This window comes from Xenopus laevis, chromosome 2S (genome assembly GCF_017654675.1).
Source record: "Xenopus laevis strain J_2021 chromosome 2S, Xenopus_laevis_v10.1, whole genome shotgun sequence".
In the NCBI taxonomy this organism is placed as follows: Eukaryota; Metazoa; Chordata; class Amphibia; order Anura; family Pipidae; genus Xenopus; species Xenopus laevis.
Genome location: NC_054374.1, coordinates 139,444,188 through 139,463,410, shown reverse-complemented (window position 1 = coordinate 139,463,410; position 19,223 = coordinate 139,444,188). Strand labels below are relative to the sequence as shown.

At 38.3% G+C, this 19,223-nt stretch overlaps 1 protein-coding gene across 1 annotated transcript; it reads right to left on the bottom strand.

Annotated features, from left to right (window-relative positions):
- Positions 1-6,687: 6,687 nt before the first annotated feature.
- Positions 6,688-12,880, bottom strand: krt78.9.S (keratin 78, gene 9 S homeolog). Its single transcript, XM_018248744.2, has 9 exons — positions 12,283-12,880; positions 11,824-12,044; positions 11,591-11,651; positions 11,262-11,357; positions 10,440-10,604; positions 9,221-9,346; positions 8,204-8,424; positions 7,566-7,600; positions 6,688-7,481 (listed from the first exon to the last, which is right to left on the bottom strand). The coding sequence occupies exons 1-9, from the start codon at positions 12,790-12,792 to the stop codon at positions 7,231-7,233; spliced, it is 1,686 nt and encodes a 561-aa protein (XP_018104233.1). The 5' UTR covers positions 12,793-12,880; the 3' UTR covers positions 6,688-7,230.
- Between the last annotated feature and the right edge of the window lie 6,343 nt (positions 12,881-19,223).

Genomic DNA, 19,223 nt, shown 5'->3' with positions numbered 1-19,223 from the left:
CCTACAGAAGGATGTATTTGGCAGTACATCTGGTTTTATTTAACCAAAACTTGCCTCCAAGCCTAGAATTCAAAAATAAGCACCTGCTTTGAGGCCACTGGGAGCAACATCCAAGGGGTAGGAGTGCAACATGTTGCTCACGAGCCACTGGTTGGGGATCACTGCTATAACTTTTGTATCCAATGCATCAAACAGGCTAAGTATATCTCTCCTTTAGGTTCTGTTAGTCTAGTCTGTGAAGTCAGGTAGGTCATATTTCTGGTTCAGGGTTCCTTCTTGTCTTGTCGCATGTTATTCAAGCTCGACTTCTGCGATGCCGATCTGAAAACGTGACAGCAATGCATATAAGGCAGCCTTTAACACCAGTGAGAGGCAGTATGAATATCTGGTTATGAAGACGGGAATTTTTAAATTACATATTTCAAAACTTGCCTGGTCATTTATTAATCATGTTTACCTTGGCCCACTGTGACGCTCAGAAAGGTAGGTGCCCGCTGAGAAGAGAGCAGCATCAGAAATACTGTTGACCCCAGTAAAGTCTCTGCTATTCTGAACTGGCCACTTCCCTTAAAGAGAAGAAAAGTAATTTATACCTGGGAGTGCCAAAAGTTAGGGGCCTTCAACTGACACCCCAGACTGGTGCTCCTCTCACCAGAAAACTGCACCGGCCCAGGTTGAGGGTTCTGCCAGCGAGCACCACAGAGCAGTCGTCTTTGCTTCTTCAGTTTTCAAATTTAGTACAAAATAGAAGGCTTTTTCAGTAAAGTTCGCTTTTCACTCAATTGCACATGTGCAGCCGTGATCTGAAAGAAGAAGCAGAAAGATGTTCATTCTGTGGTGCTCGCTGGCGGAACCCCGGGACTGCATTTGCCCGAGGTACTTCCAGCTAGCACCACCGAGCGATCCTCTTCCTGCTTCCTGTCAGTTAAGGAAATATAGTCACTTGGGATGCCCTAACATTTGGCACCCCAAGTATACAAACACCAGCCTTCTCTTTAAAGGAATTTCTTTTCCTGTCCCTCGTTCTTAAATCAGGCAAACCCAGTTAATGGCCTTCTCAGGCTCTGGAAGCATGCACATCATTATAAATGGCCTTCTCTTCTGCACTTCTATGATATTAACCTCAAGGGTGCTGCTGCCATGAGGCTGGTTGATTAAAACGGCTCAGGCAGCAGCCCACAGATTATCGGTGTGGCCAAAAGCTGCAATGCAGCTCCCCTTGACCCATGCAGAAGCCCTGAACGTTAGGAGTGAGGGTGGTATCAGGAAGTTTGTCCAGGATGGACAGGGTCAGTGAATGGCCGGCAACTAAAAATTAGCAGCCATTAAGTTAGCCCTGGCGTCATATTCTCATTAAACTCATTAAAATTTCCACAGATCACAAAAATCTGTAATATATTAAAACTCTCTAGTGACTGAATTTCAGACATCCTTCTATCGGTTTAAGTTATCACATCATCTGGGACCCAAGAATAAAAATTTTACTCAGGGTGGTTCTGCAACTGAAGACAAAGGGCCTATCTTCCCTTATAATACAAGGATTGCTTCAGTTCTCCCTCAAATTGAGGAGCCAGACTGCTTAGTTTTCTACTCCCTCAAATACCCCTCTCCTCACTATGGTGATTGATGCCATTTTATTTTGCAGCAACCCTATGGTTCTTAGAAGGCAGTTTATCCTGGCATACAAAGAAAGTTTTGAACAGGATATGTATCGTGGCCATATATGTCTAACCACATCATGGATTTTGCAACCTCCTGCAATGTATGTGCCTTATACAAGGTCATTTTTTCCCCTCTTGTAAACTTTGGCAGCTCCTTGTCATTCTTCGATCCATCTAGCCATGTGCTTTATTGTGGATCTTCCACCTTCTCATGGTAACACATCTGACCACATCAGCAAGATGATAAATGTTACCTCTTTATACAAGCTTCCATCGGCTGAATTGTCACAGCACATATTCCATAATCAAGGATTAATTCTAAAAATTGCTTCTGACAAAAGGTCAACTAATTTGTCAGTAAATTACCAATTTGTTGAGAATCAACCTAGAATTCTTCTCAGATTATGACCCTCAATTGAATGGAGCTGCAGAATGAATACATCTAACAGTCATTATTGACATCAAAGGTTTTGCCAAAAGGAGACACAGACAACAGATCTTGACTGGGACTCAAAATAGGCCCTGGCAATTCAAGTACACAGATGCCCAACCAGTCTCCCACCAGCCCACTCCACAGTGTCTGTCTAAGGCATTTTACAGCAGCCCATCTGGCATTTGCCAGAACTCACAGATTGCCAGTCTGGGCCTGCTCCACAACGTTAAATTATTTTAATAATAAAGTCTGACTGTCTACTAGAAATGTCCATCTCAAAGTACTGTCTCCTAAATTTTCTGCATTATTGAAATCATGGTTTCTGCTGCTGTCCATCTTTAACTTCCTCCCAAGATTTGTATTCCTTGTCCCTTGTAAAAACTGCTGTTAACAGTTTACCTCTTAGTAGCAGTCACTTGCTCCTGTTGTTGTACTGGATCAGCAAAAATATGTTAGATAGATTGATAGATGTTTAGCAATATCTTGTTTGGTGGGAGAATACCACAGACAATTTCCTTTAAAACCTAAAAATGGAGCTCCTGTGGCCCACAGTGGGTTAGGCTACTGTTAGACACACCAAGCATCAAAGAGTCTGCTGAACATCTTAAGGATAAAAAATTAATAATTTTAAAAGGAGCTTTTTTCTCCCAGAGTGGTGAGGTCCACACCAATCCCTCCCCCAAAAGTGCCCTACATACTCAAGGTCAGGCCTAACTAGAAATCTATAAAGAGTCAAAATTATGTTTTGATCCCCTTTAGGGTAAGGGCACATGGGCAGATTCTTGGAGATTAGTCACCCCCGGTCACAAATCTCCTCTTCTTCGGGGCGACAATCTCCCCAAACTGCCTTCCCCCCTGCCTTTCGGAAAATGAAGCGCTGTGAATGCCATCCCGCTGGTGATTTTTCCTTATAGCCGGCGGGAAGGTAGGGTAAGGCAGTTCAGGGAGATTGTCGCCCCGAAGAAGACTTAGGGTGACTAATCTCCCCGAATCTGCCCGTGTTCCCTTACCATAAGAAAATGCCCCTTTTCATGCAAGAGATTTACTTGCTTTAGCAGACACTGAGCCCCGCTGCCTAGAGTTACACAATTACTGTAGTTATCCACAATCATTGCAAAATCCAATTATGGAGGCTTCCAGCACACTCTTTTTTAGGATAACTAGGATTCTTTGTTATCTTTACCAAAGTGCATAATTTTGCATTTATAAACATTAAACATTATGTTACTAGGCTAGTTTGTTGTCCAGTTCTTCGATTTAATAAAATTTCTCTGTTAAGTCAAGTATTAAGTATTTTATAAAGCAAAGGTCCAAGGACAGACCCCTAAGGTACTTCACTACATTTGCCATATTTGGATTTTTTTCTTATATTATGTCCCAGGACAATTTACCTTAATGTAATCAGTTATCAGTTTAATCACCCCACTGTCACGCTGTTTGTGCTTACCTTTTCACAGAAGGCAGTTTACTTTGTCGAGAACTATTGTGTGTGAAACTATCCTCGCACAAGCTCATAGTAATGTGATTTAAAAACGTTCCAGTATTTTATTGTTTAGAAACCCTTTCCAAAACCCTTCCTACTACCTCAAACTTTCAGTCCTATACTTTTCTGGTTGAGAACAGGATCTCTTTTGCAATAATGACACCAATTTAGCTAATCATCAATTTCTCTGGACCATTAGTCGACTAATCTCCCCGAATCTGAGCGTGTGCCCCTTAAAGTAACAGTTTAAAATCTCTGCTTTTGCCCTGCTTTCATGAAACCTTATTCTGATATAAATAGTTAAGCACAACTGGGAAAATGCAGTTTTTTAATTAACTGAAAATAGTGTACAAAGTTTTGGTTTAAATTATCAATCACTTGATTTATTATACAATAGATTCATTTTAAATGGGTTGTTCACCTTCAAACACTTTTCGCAGTTCAGCTGGTTTCAGATTGTTCACCAGAAATAAAGACTTTTTCCAATTACTATTTTCTATTTGTTGACAGTTTTTCTAATATTGAAGTGTAATGTTTATTTTCACCTTCTAAAGCAGCTCTGGGAGGGGGATGCAGACTTTGTAACTATTACCCTATTGGTTCCTTAAAGGGCAGATCAAGAGTTCGAGAGACTCAAGGATACCCTTGTCAAGGTTCAAGAGTTAAATAAGAAGGAAACAGGAACACCCCATTTTCTTGAATAGTATATTAAGTAAAGCACTAAGATACTCTGCATTTCTAATGGGAGGTTATGAAGACTTGATGATAGAAAAATGTGCTATAATAGAATATGCAAAAAAAGTGAGTGGGATGTTGTAGGGATCTCTAACATATAACCTGTATAAATGTCCTGGCAGAATAAAATCAAACTCCTCCAGTTTCTTGTGAAACTGTTGTTGATATTGAGTTTGCAGTTCTACAGTCATGTGATGGATGCAAGAGTAACAAGGGTATACTTTTAGTGGTTTTCAAGCTTTTTGAAACCACATTAAACTCTATTTCTTTAAAATTGCAAATGTGACAAAAGTTATAAAAAGACCTGAATATAAAAAATACCAACTGAAGAAAAGTGCTGAACGATTTGAAAAAAAAACAGAATATCTCTAGGACCTCTAAAACTCTAAAACTTTTTCAGCCAATTACGAGCAAAAAAGAAATCTAAAAACCTCTAAAAGTCTGAGTGGCTAAAAAAGTTTTTTGCATTACAATGTTGCATTAGAGTTTTTCGGCATTTTTACACTTAATAAATCTCAAATATTTAGCGTTTCTGGATGCTCTACTGCAACCTCTGCCAATCAACCATCTTCAGGGCCCACCATTTTTCAGCACCACCATTTTTCAGCCCACCATTTTTCAGCACTCCATCCACACCAATGGTCACTCACCTGGGGGTTAAACCATCCCACTTGACCAGATCTGGCATACCAGAACAAATTCCCCCTCCCCTCAGCAGTCTCACAAGGACCCCCCCACATTTGTGACAACTAACCTACAGTCGATCAAAATTTACCAATTATTTTTTAATTTTGAAATCTGACATGGGGCTAGACATGTTGTCATTCAGTTTCCATGTGCCTTGTGCTCTGATAATCTTCAGTCAGTCTATAATGCTGCACTGCAACAGAGTAATCGGAAGGTAACCAGATAACAGCTCCTCAACACCTGCATTGCTGAAAATGCTTCCATGCCCCAACTAGTGGTAGATATGAGAACAGCACTCAATAGTATAACTCCATGTCCGGCTAACTCAAGTCTTGCGTCTTCAGTTACATTGGGTAGGAGAAAAGTAGTGCTGGCTCTTTCTGAAAGCACATGACCAGGCACAATGACCTGAGAGGACTGCCTACACAACAATATTAACTAAAAAATACATTTATTGGTTCAAAAATTAAATTTTTAAGATTAATATTTTGGAAAGTATCACTTTAAGAAAAATGACTGATGTTATCTAGTTCAAAGTCCCCTTTAACTCTGGAATCCCAAAAACCCATTTTCCTCTCTCAAAAATAAAAAAAATGGCAAAAATATGTCATATGTATAAAAGATAATTAAATGTTGACATAAAAAATATCCTGTACATTTTTGTTTACCTAAGAATTATATATATATATATATCTATATATATATATATATATATATATATGTCGTCTGAAGGTGCACACCGTTTCCAGGTGAACGTACCTGGGTGCCTGCCAATTTTGGATAAATGCAAAGTCGAAAGTAGCGACACTCACAGGTTTTGTAAAGAGTTTAAAAACAAAAAAAGTTGTTTATTAAAGCTCAACGTTTCGATCCCCCACAGGGATCTTCGTCAGGAGTATACAAACAAACATCATGTTTAATAAACACCTTTTTTTGTTTTTCAACTCTTTACAAAACCTGTGAGTGTCGCTACTTTTGAATTTTTATGTGTGTGTGTGTGTGTGTATTTATTTAAATAGCTCAATAAATATGTGCAGTGATTTACAAGGCATAAGCACAAAATATGGGTTTAGCTCTTATTAATTAGAGTGAGAATAATCACTTACGTGATAGGTGTGTCAATACACAGTTGGGTTGAGGTCCCTTCCCGACCTGTAATTGTGTGTATTCTGTATGTTTTGCTGGATTTAAACTCCACCTATTGTATAGCACAGCCTAATACATCAGTGCTTTATAAATACATTTTATAAATATGTTTTCAGCCACTCAAGGCTATAGGGCCCATTTTACATAACATAACACAGATGAGCTATTTAGAATGAAAAGTTTGTAGTATTTCAGAGCATGGGGATTCACATTTTTACTCTGCATGTACATATTTAATGTATATTATTTTATTGTTATAATAAAACCTTCTGTGCTTGGCTCTAGTAACAAACTAACTAATATCCTCTTTTTTTGGTGAAAAAACTTGGAGACATATCTCTAGAGCTGCTGCGCTGCCATTTTGTACAGTATATTTTAACTGTTGCCATTGAAGGCCTTACCTAAGGGGATATGGATCGAGTATTGTCCATCACCTCTATATAGAGGAGCACTACTAGTGGATAAAGTAACATAAAACGTATATTCAGAGTGTGTTGTTTTTCAGTCATATCATCACTATAAAATAAATTGTACTACAGAGATTGAGATCCAAATGCAGTTTATTGAAGATACAAAGAAAAGGAAAGAAGTTTTAGGATGGCTTCTCAAAATGCAGCAATGCTTTAGAAGTATACTATGTACAAACACCCAAGAGTCCCTCTCCTTTTAGATAAATATTAAGCAGGAGTTTCCAGAACTAAAAGCTATAATGACCCCTCTCATTAGTAAATATCTTCTGAACTCACTAGGATAGAGATTCACAGTTACTCCCAAACCAATGCCCGAGATATCTGCATGATAAGTTGCTCTTGTGTTGTTCATCTGTTTCACAAAAAGTGAGTTCTTTTTATCTAAACTTGATGGCATTCTTAGCTTCTTTTCAATGAGAATATATGGCAGAATACACAAAGGCATGACTGTGTTATAAGGAAGTACTGTGTTGCAAACACTGGTTTCTCTGATATTTATGATGGGAATTCAAACAATTATAGATGACACAATCATTACATACTAGTCAAGGTTCCATTAGTTAGGCAAAGATGTAGTGATATATGACTTTAAGGTCTGGCTACTGCTGCTCTAAATTAGTAGCTTCTTTTGGTTGTAGATGTTGTTGATGCAACTGCAACTGAGGTTTTTCCAGAATGGCCACTTTCGTATCCACCTCCATAGCCACCTCCATGGCAACTTCCTTGGCCACCTCCATGGCCACCTCCATGGCCACCTCCATGGCCATATCCACCACCACCATGACCAGATCCCATGCCGCCACTTCCCATTCCGCCTCCTGAACCGCCAAGAGCATTGTATACACTTGAACCTCCGCTGACTACAGCTAAAATGTAAGGAGAAAATTAATTAACTATTTAGCCCAATCAGTTAAACATAATTATATTATGAATGAACTGTAGTTACTTACATATGCTGAAACTGCTGGTAATCTCTCCAGACATCCTTTTAAAACAAGAAAAGAAGTATTAGGGCACATTCATATATAACAAACTAACGGTGCTCTCTCTTTGTGTTAACTGTGACACATTTTTAACAAAAAATAGCTGGTATTTGCTTTTAGCAAAGTAAATTATGCTTACTGATTGGTTGCTATGGTTTAGTAATCTGTAGGATAAGAAGTTAGGCTAAAGTTTAAGGAAAATGATACAGTCGGCTCAAAATATTTCCTTTATACGAATGCAAAGTGGAAAAATAAAGCAAAAGTCTTTTGATTAAGGACCCGACTACTACCCTGTAGCTGCAAGACAATGGCAATTAAACAACTCAGCTTCTCCCTTTATTGTATATAATCGCCACGTAGCGTGGCGCTAAAATTAATTGTGTATAGTGATGGGCGAATCTGACCCTTTTCAACGAAAAATCATGAAAAAAAAAGCATTAAGGTCTATGGGCAACAAACTATTTTGACATGAAAAAAATTTCTTTGCTGTGTGTCAATTTTTTGATGCACAAAATTTTTTCTCTATGGGCGTCTTTCTTGTTTTAAAATTGGGCAAAATATTTTACTCATCACTTATTAAGTCTCATTGACCCCATTAAACCGACCTGTCCTCTTCTCCTTCCAGCATGTATCTGTAAGTGCTAATTTCCATGTCCAGAGCAAGCTTAGCAGACAGAAGTTCTTGGTATTCTTTAAGTTGACGAGCCATGTCCTCTTTAAGTTTCTTTTCAGCAGCTTCAAGATCCTGAAGTTTCTTTTCTGCATCCTTGAGAGTAAGGTTCCCACGTTCTTCAGCTCCAACAATGGATTGATTCAGAGCTGCAATCTATCATTTAAGAAAAAGCATGGTTCTTGGTATGGAGTCGCTACTGGTTTCAAACCTTAATGTGGCCATAGACCTTACAATTACAATCTTTCCTGGAAAAGATCTTTCCAAGAAAGATCGTTAAATTTCACGCTACTGGTTTCAAACCTTAATGTGGCCATAGACCTTACAATTACAATCTTTCCTGGAAAAGATCTTTCCAAGAAAGATCGTTAAATTTCAACACCATGGGGCATATTTATCAAGGGTGGAATTTAGAATAGAAAAAACTTCGAAATTCTAATTCAAAAAGACCAACCAAAATTAAGTCAAAGTTTTTTTTTGGTCGAATAGGTCAGTTTTCGATCGAATAGGTCCGTATTCGTCTGAATTCCCGCATTCGATCGAATTCGATTCAAAAGTTTTTCCCAAAAAAACTTTGATTTTTCAAAGTCCACCAATTCACTCCAAATAGGTTCTAGGAAGTCCCCATAGGCTAAAACAACAATTCGGCAGGATTTAGTTGCCAAATGGTCGAGTGACAGTACACGATAAATTTCAATATTTGAATTTTCAAATTTTTTTCAAATTCGAATCGAATTTGGACTATTCCCTAGTCGAAGTACACAAAAAATAGCTTGAAATTCAAATTTTTTTTCATTCAAAAATTCACCTCGACCTTTGATAAATCTGCGCCTATGTGTCGGCTCATCTCCCACCATACACGCACTGAATATCTTACGAAAATGTGTTTCATGCGATATTATCGGTGCGTCTATGGCCACCTAAAGTCACAACTGACACAGCTCAGACCTACCTGCTTCTTGACATTTTCAATTTCAGCCTTCAGTCTCTGAATCTTACGGTTCAATTCTGATATTTCACTCTTGGAATTCTTTATGCTGTCACCATGTCCTTCAACTGTTTGCTGTAGCTGCTTGTACTAAAGTGAATATATGAGAAATTAACATTACTAACAAGTGTATCACAAAAAGACATTCTATTTTTTATATTGCTTTATCATAGCAAGCCAGAGATTACTTGATTTCACAAGCCAACAGTTCTGACTCTTATTGTATTTATAACAGCTCTTATGTTTTTACTCCATTAGTTATGTTTTCACAAATGTTTCATAAAAAGGTTAAGGGTTTTCTTCACCTGTCACCAGTAGTGACATGAAGATTTCATTGAACATATTGATAGGCCAAAGGGTAAAATCAGACCCTTCTTTACCATCTAAAAACACTGGAACAGAATATTCCCATGTGCCAAAGAAGTGATGTCCAAAAAATGTAGCTGCACTTAAATATACAATTGTAAACAGGTCTTTGGTTTTTTTATTGTTGAAGTGTTGATGTCCATTCTGGCCAATCACTTGATATTGATGTATTAAAGAGAACTAAAGCCTAACTAAAGAAGTAGGCTAGGAATGTAATACATTGTGTTTTGGGCTTCTGTACCAGTCCAAGGCAACCACAGCTCTTTAGCAGAGAAGATCTGTTCCTCCAAAGATGCCCCAGTAGCTTCCCATCTTCTTTTTTACTTATTCATTGCACATGCTCTGTGCTGCTGTCACTTACTGAACTTCGGGACCCACTCACAATATACAGGACACATAGTCACAATATAAGGCTGATTAGTAATTTATACAGATAATTACTACATGACAGCAAAGAAACCAGTGCAACTAGCATCAGAATTTAATAATCAGTCCTGTAGCATCAGCTGATATTACAGGACAACCTAATTTTCTGCTTGATAACTTGCGATGACCCCTCAGCTTAGCTTCTCAACAGCTGCTCAGAGCCCACTGAGCATGTGAGAGTCACAGACACTTTCCAAGATGGTGACCCCCTATGACAAGTTATAAATCCTGGATTATTTCTGCTTTTGAGAAACTATATATAGGTCTCTGATAAGGCCTCATCTGGAGTATGCAGTGCATTTTTGGACTATTTAGTAACATATATGTAGATTAGCTAAAGGTGGCTGTGTATTTGCAACATGAAGTTACAGTAATGTGTAGACATACTCACCTTATTATCAAATAATTGTTCAGCTTCCATTTTGCTTCTTTGTGCACATAGTTCATATTGAGCTTTAACATCTTTAATGATACCATCCAGGTTCAAGTCGCGGTTGTTATCCATAGTCAGAACAACTGAGGTGTCGGTGACTTGATCGTGTACCTGTGACAATTCCTGAAAAAGACAATATAATACCCAATCAGTGTTTTTGTCTGAAACCAAAATCTTTTTCAAATTCAGCTTAAAAGAGTCTCTGTAACAATCAGCAAATATAAAGTGATATGTGTTAACTAGCTATATTGAATATCCTACATGAACTTGCTGCATGTCACAGTTGTATGTGTCAACAATAGAAGCCCTACTGTGTTATAAAGATATGGAGAGTCCATTCAATAAACGATGGCAGGGCTTATGAAGGCTGAGCTGGAATCAAATACCCTGACTGCATTGTACACTATTAATGGATTTCCAACATACTAAAGCAAGACTGCCTTTAGTTGTAATGGGGCCTAGTGAAAATCAAAACTTATCGCCCCCCTATACATAAAGTAAATTGTGGTTATTCTAGTGGTGTTGAACATATCTCTAACCACTTGCCTACAACCTTCATGTGTTGCTGAGCAGCTGTTTTCAGTCCTGAGGGGCACAAATGCAAGATCTCTAAATGGGACAAAGGCCAACCACTTACTGCGTACTTGAGCACTTTCAACCTGGGGATTGCTGATGCTCAGTAAAGACTCAGTTCATCTTTCATGTATATAACAATAAGGGAATAAATCTACTTTACTGTATTTCTTTTTCTAGATCGATACAAGCTGGTAGTTTGCTTACCGCAGCATAAAGAGTTCTTAAGAAGTTGATGTAACTTGTCACTGTATCCACCTTGGCCTCAAGTTCAGTTTTGATCATGTAGGCAGCATCGACATCCTGGAAAAAAACAATCGTTTTTTTTAAAATTGATCTTGCTACACTGGCTTTTAATAGGAAGGAGAGACAACATTCAGCACACACTGATCATTTACTGCTATTGCTGCTCTCCAAAAATATGGTTTGGGAATTTGTTGTCTAACAAGTGCTTCTTAGATGATATAGATCTAATTATTATTATTAAAACTGTATGAATTCAGTTATGACTTTATTAACACAACAATGAGACTCACCTTCTTGAGTACCACAAAATCGTTTTCTGCTTTTGTACGCTTGTTAATTTCATCTTCATATCTGTTTCAAGAAAATATTTTTTAATGGTCTTTCTTTTTCAGTTTTTCATTATGGTCATGGGGACAGAAAAATGCCAGTTACACATATGAGCAGAGCTTTATCTTATGATAAGTTGAATTGTTTAACTTATTCGAAACGTACAATAGTTAAAGTAAAACCTGTGCAGACATACTTTTTCTTATAATCCTCTACAAGAACTTGGAGATTCTTCAGTTCCTGCTCCAATCGGCTCTTTTCACTTATTAAACTATCTAAATATTTCTTCAGGTCACCAATGTATTTCTGAAACAGGGGCTCTAGGTTGACTTTTTTGGTGCTGCTTTGAGGACTCTGTTGTTGCAACAGTTTCCATTTTGTTTCCAAGACTTTGTTTTGCTGTTCCAGAAATCTGACCTGTGACCAAAAGGAAAAAGTAGCAGAAAAAGACATCAATTGATTTAACATCAATTTTTGGCAAATTCGCTGTCCAACACCTTCTGAAGGTCTGAGACATACATTGGTACATTTTCAGTACTGCCTACTAAACAATAAATGCCCTCTATATATAAGGCAACTCACATTATATGTTAAAACTATCTATGCACATTTTAAATGTGGACATTTGTAGTATTTACATTAATAACAGCCTTACCTTGTCAATGAACATAGCAAACTTGTTGTTGAGAGTTTTTATTTGTTCTCTTTCCTCTGCTTTTACTTTCTGGATTGCTGGATCTATAGCCAGATCAAGTGGTTGCAGAAGTTGTGTATTGATGGTAACATTCTGGATTCCACCAGGTGGGCAAACAGGGAATCCCATATCCCCTCCATCAATGCCTCCAAATCCACCCATGCCCCCTGCGCCACCAAAGCCACCACCTTGTCCACCTCCGAAGCCACCACCTTGTCCACCTCCGAAGCCACCACCTTGTCCACCTCCAAAGCCACCAGCACCACCAAGTCCTCCTGTCCGAGCACTGGCTGCGCTTATGGAAGTTCTTAATTTTCCACCAAGGCTATAAAGACTGCGTGACCCAAAGTTGCCTCCAGCCCGAGATCCTCCTCCTCCTCCTCCAAGCGAGCATGCGCTAAACCCCACTCTTCCACCACCACCACCACTAACAATTTGCTGCTTCTTGATGGAGACTTGGGAGAATGCCATGATGTATTTGGATTAAAGCAGTTAAAAGGGAAAATCAGAAACTTGAAGGGACAGATAAGACGAAGGAGATTTGACCCCTTTGCACAGAGAGAGAGAAGTGTCTCCCTTTTATCTGCTTGAAATTAAGGGCTTGGTTGCATGGGTGTCAAAGGACCAGTTTAGAGCAATAGTGGGTTTGGCATAGTTGGCAGGCACCCATCTACTCAGTCTACTACATCGATCACACCTATGGGAAAATATTGCTTTGCTCACAATCCTTGGTCCATTGCAATTATATATTTGAATGTACACACATGTGATGCAATACATAGACAATCCTATATACAATATAGTGCAGTATACTCCAATTTTTTGTCTTTCAGGGAACCAAACATTTTTTTAAAAACCAAGAAAATTTTAAATATGGCCAATGTATTAAGCATTTTATATTGGTGAGAACAAAGCAAACAGTGTAAATGTGGGAAAACTTAAAAAACTGAGTTTAGTTTTCACTGTAAATATAATCTTTTTCTGACTGCTACCAATGTATTATTACAATTCTAAAAGGATAATATTAGAAAGTAACAGCAGAAATGATGTTATTCCTTGCTGTAAGGTCTGCAACCTCAATAGCCAATAGCATTTAGGCTGGAGACAGGTGAATTGCATAAAATACACATGTAGACCAAATGAAAATTGAGGATGAATTGTATAAAAACATTGCCTGTCTAGGAGACCACAAACATTCAGTCTAAAAATGTAACCCAATGAGAACCATATTAATTTAATTATTGCAACATAGTCTCTGGGTTTGCACAAGTCATTTAAATCATGAATAAAGATCATCGACTTTGGATTCTATCCAAGTGAGAAGCTCTACCCATTGGGATGAGAGGACCACACCTGATACTATCTCAATAATATCTAATTAGGTCCAGAGCTCGCTGTCGGAATTCCAATAGAATATCATTCACTGGAGATGACAGTATAAGTCCATTCATTATTTGCTTAATGTAAATTTGGAGTCTCTTTCAAACCAGCACAAACATATGTTAATAGGACTTTCAACTATACAATTATTATGGCTTTAATTTTATTTATTTGATGTGATTGCTAGGCAACACTTATTGTGGCAACCAGATTTATTTGGGATGGCAAACCCATGCATGCTCCTACTAATTTGCAGTAGGGGCAGTGTTCTCCCCAGCATGTTCTCATAAATTACGTGCACTTCCACCCATTAACGCAAAGAAGGCCTTTACTTGATGCCAGCATGGACACAGAGGTAGTTCCAGGGTTTCACTAGCAGGTTGCATTGCTATGCTACCATCCACTAACATGGTTACTATCAGGAGTAGGACCTTCTAGTGGCAGAATGATGACACTGTCATCTAACACTAGATTTCTCCTGAACACTGCTAAGTTCTCTTCCATTAGATTGATATCTTCCTCAGTTGGATCTTATTTCGATTTATTGTTTTTTTTTAATTTTTTGTTTTTCCTAATATTATTTATTAGTGTTGCTTTAATCCTCTTTAACTGAAAATATAACAATGGTATATTCTGCATCCACTTATGGGAAATGGACTTTTGTCTTATGTAATTAGCGAGCTTAGCTCTGTGATTGCCAAACCTCTTTACTTAATTCTTCAGGATTCATTGAGATCTGGCATAGTGCCGAGAGACTGGCGAATTGCTAATGTGGTGCCTCTATTCAAAAAAGGATCCCGTTCTCAGCCTCAAAACTATAGGCCAGTTAGTCTGACGTCAGTGGTAGGAAAGCTTTTCGAAGGGTTAATAAAGGATAAGATACTGGACTTCATAGCAAATCATAATACTATGAGTTTGTGCCAGCATGGTTTTATGCGTAATAGATCTTGCCAGACTAACTTAATTTCTTTTTACGAGAATGTAAGTAGAGACCTCGATTCTGGGATGGCAGTGGATGTGATTTACTTAGACTTTGCTAAAGCATTTGATACAGTGCCACACAAAAGGTTACTGGTTAAATTAAGGAATGTTGGCCTGGAACATAGTATTTGTACCTGGATAGAGAACTGGCTAAAAGATAGACTACAAAGAGTGGTGGTAAATGGAACATTTTCTAATTGGACCAGTGTTGTTAGTGGAGTACCGCAGGGCTCTGTACTAGGTCCCTTGCTTTTCAACTTGTTTATTAATGACCTGAAGGTGGGCATTGAAAGTACTGTTTCTATTTTTGCAGATGATACTAAATTGTGCAGAACTATAGGTTCCATGCAGGATGCTGCCACTTTGCAAAGTGATTTGTCTAAACTGGAAAACTGGGCAGCAAACTGGAAAATGAGGTTCAATGTTGATAAATGCAAGGTTATGCACTTTGGCAAAAATAATATAAATGCAAGTTATACACTAAATGGCAATGTGTTGGGAGTTTCCTTAAATGAAAAGGATCTAGGGGTTTTTGTAGATAACATGTTGTCTAATTCTGGGCAGTGTCATTCTGTGGCTACTAAAGCAAATAAAGTTCTGTCTTGCATAAAAAAGGGCATTAACTCAAGGGATGAAAACATAATTATGCCTCTTTATAGGTCCCTGGTAAGGCCTCATCTGGAGTATGCAGTGCAGTTTTGGACTCCAGTCCTTAAGAGGGATATAAATGAGCTGGAGAGAGTGCAGAGATGTGCAACTAAATTGGTTAGAGGGACGGAAGACTTAAATTATGAGGGTAGACTGTCAAGGTTGGGGTTGTTTTCTCTGGAAAAAAGGCGCTTGCGAGGGGACATGATTACACTTTACAAGTACATTAGAGGACATTATAGACAAATGGCAGGGGACCTTTTTACCCATAAAGAGGATCACCGTACCAGAGGCCACCCCTTTAGACTAGAAGAAAAGAACTTTCATTTGAAGCAACGTAGGGGGTTCTTCACAGTCAGGACAGTGAGGTTGTGGAATGCACTGCCGGGTGATGTTCTGATGGCTGATTCAGTTAATGCCTTTAAGAATGGCTTGGATGATTTTTTGGACAGACATAATATCAAAGGCTATTGTGATACTAAACTCTATAGTTAGTATAGGTATGGGTATATAGAATTTTAATTAAAAGTAGGGAGGGGTGTGTGTATGGATGCTGGGTTTTCATTTGGAGGGGTTGAACTTGATGGATTTTGTCTTTTTTCAACCCAATTTAACTATGTAACTATGTAACTATGTAACTATACTGTATGTATGGATGTTTTCAACCATACATAACATAAAGCAGTAATTTGTCTTTTTTTATTTATTGCCCTCCTAATTTAACCAGTACTTTACACAGATTGTTCATAGTATTCACTAGTGATGGGCAAATTTGGGGCGTTTCGCCAAAATATTTGCGAATTTCCCAAGAAATTCACGAAACGGCGAAAAATTCGCAAAACGGCACCGGCGTCTCGTTTTTGACGTGGGAGTCAGTTTTTGGCAAAATTGCACAGGCGTCCACAAAAAAGGACGCCGGCGGCCTTTTTTTTACGCCGGCGAATTTTCGCTGCGGTTTTGCGAATTTATTCGCCGGTGGTGAATCGCAGGAATTCGCACCTGGCAAATAAATTCGCCCATCACTAGTATTCACATGAGTCCCTGCTTCTTATAATCTAAGGTCTCTAACACATGCTTCTTTTATTTTTACTGATTCACAGTGCCAAATTGGATGGCACTTTACCATCACAATAGCATATTTATGTAAGGCTATTTATTTATTTATTTATTTTTTAAATCTATGAAGAAACCCCTCAGTCAAACGAAGCAAAATGGCGGCTGCCATTTATGAAATTATAGCACTGTATGTCATCACACATTGGACCTGATGCAATTTAGTGAGAAAAAGTTATTTGATGGTTTATCACTTGAAAACTCATGGACGAGATTCAGACTAGAGGATAAAAAAACTTTTATCCTGATTCAGTTCCAGCTTTTTACCCATAGACTTTAACGGAGTTTTTATGCGACAAACCATGAGATAAGTTTTTTTTATTCGCATTGCATCTAAAATTGAATCCCGTCCATTGATTTTCAAGTGATAAACCTTTTTCTCACTCAGTTGAATCTGGCCTATTGTCTGTTCAATGTGCCTGTAAACCATGACTATTTTCCTTTATTTATAATGAGCATTATGATATTGATATGAAGTGTGCAAGACCTGTTTATTTTCCAAAACTCGTAGCAGGGCTCTGGTGCCAGCTGTCACATCAACAAAAGAATTTAATTTAGTCACCCACGTAAGTCAGGGTAAAACCTTCCTCCAGCAAAACACATACAACAATTTGTAAGTTCCATATGACTGTCTTTCAACAACACTGTAGATAACACTGTGTTTTTGTCATATAACTAAGTAACGCGTACAATTTGATCTTGCCACTTGGCTATTGTTGGCTATTTTTTTGGCAAGTTTCCCTGCTCAGCTCAAAATGTTGGACATTTTTCAAAGCAGGTTTGCCTCAAAAAAGATCTGATTCGAATGAATACATTTTTGCTTGGAAAGAAGGAGATCTCAAAACCAGTTCCTAAATTACTAATTTGTGAAATGTTACATGCGTAAAAAATTGGAGTATTTTGTAGTCGAAGCATACATTCTTTGAGCCTAAAGACTCAGGCACAGATGACACTTTGACACTGCGTACCAAAAATTACCACATTCAAGTACCAATGATTTTCAACACAACTGTGTCCAATGTAATCACACATACAAAGGTGTGTGGAATTTAACATACCCAGGCCGGACTGGCAATCTGTGGGTTCTGGCAAATGCCAGTGGGGCTGCTGTAAGGTGCCATAGAAAGTCACCATTTAGGGCTGGTAGGGGGGCTTATTGGGCCTCTGTATTTCTGGAATGCCAGGGCTAATTTTGACTCCCAGTCCAGACCTGAACAAACCATTTGTGTCAGGCTTATCACTGCCTTGTGATTATGGATGGAATTGTGGGAAAAAACACTGCATTGTGGGTTTAATACATGGTGCTTAAAATTGCACTTTGCACACTGCACTTATCCTTATAAATGAGCCCTCTTGACCTTAAATATCACTTTGATGCAGAGGTTATGCAGATATATTTAGACACTCCTTCATTTACTACTTCCAACAAGAAAAGAGGCAAGTGGCACATTAGAAGGTCTACTTCAAAAACAGGTTTTGTTTGTTTTGGGCAAGCCGTTAATTATAGGCACAAAGATGTGGTGATCAGAAGGTTTTATAGATCATAGTCAAACACTCTTTAACCTGTACCTAATGGTCTGATATGTTGAAACGTCCTTAGACGTTCCTTTAATATCTTACAAAATAGATATATGGGGGCACATTTACTATAGGTCGAATATCGAGGGTTAATCAACCCTCGATATTCGACCATCGTAGTTAAATCCTTCGACTTCGAATATCGAAGTCAAAGGATTTACCGCAAATCATTTTAATCCATCGATCGAACGATTTTCCTTCGATCAGAAATTGCTAGGAAAGTCTATGGGGACCTTCCCCATAGGCTAACATTGTACCTCGGTAGGTTTTAGGTGGCGAAGTAGGTGGTCAAAGTTTATTTTAAAGAGACAGTACTTCGACTATTGAATGGTCGAATAGTCGAACAATTTTTAGTTTGAATTGTTCAATTTGAAGTCGAAGTCGTAGTCGAAGGTTGAAGTAGCCAATTCAATAGTCGAAGTAGCCAAAAAAATACTTCGAAATTCGAAGTATTTTTTATTCTAATCCTTCACTCGAGCTTAGTAAATGTGCCCCATGGTATTATGTTCAAATTATGTTTAGAATGTTAGCTATTTGCCCTTAATATTGTGTTGACTGAAGTGGGTTTGCCAGTGAGACTATTATCTATGACAGTGAGATTTAACAAGTTAATCACAGTTACATCAGAACCCATAGTGAAACCAAAATCATTTTCAAATTACTGTAGTTCCTCATGAGTGCCCCCCCCCCATATAAACATATGATCATTCATGATGGGGTCATGAATAGAATTGTGATCTTGATGCTGAATGAGGGAGCAAAAGATGCCAAATTTCAGTCCCACAGTTCTGGAGATCAAAGAAGAAAAAATTACAAACATAAGGAATGGATTTGGTCTTAACCGCCATAGTAACCCAACTATAAGATCCCTGCCAACTCATTTATGCAGATTTTCAAGAAGATGTCCAAAATCCCTAAGATAAAACAGCAGGTCAAAATCCTAGACAAAAACCAGCAGGTCAACCCAGTCTGTAAATCCATAATTCATCGAGTCAGATGACCCTCTGGAACAGTTAGAGATTTATGAATCTTTGGTGGGTGGTGGAAAATGGGGAACTCCTAGATCAGATATCCCCTGTTTCCAGAACCTCAAAAGAAATACCTTAAGATATTAAATCCACCAGAAAAGTCTTGTATTCCTTCTGGAGACCAGAGTTTAATATAGGTGGCTGTACCTTGTTTCATTCAAATCAGACACACAA

Bases quoted from the DNA above. Each gene is read 5' to 3' on its own strand.
- krt78.9.S (XM_018248744.2), bottom strand. From the start codon at position 12,792: ATGGCATTCTCCCAAGTCTCCATCAAGAAGCAGCAAATTGTTAGTGGT. The intron at 11,358-11,590 runs GTGAGTCTCATT...GTTTTTTTCCAG, and splicing joins ATTTTGTGGTACTCAAGAAG to GATGTCGATGCTGCCTACAT. The intron at 7,482-7,565 runs GTAAGTAACTAC...CTTACATTTTAG, and splicing joins TACCAGCAGTTTCAGCATAT to CTGTAGTCAGCGGAGGTTCA.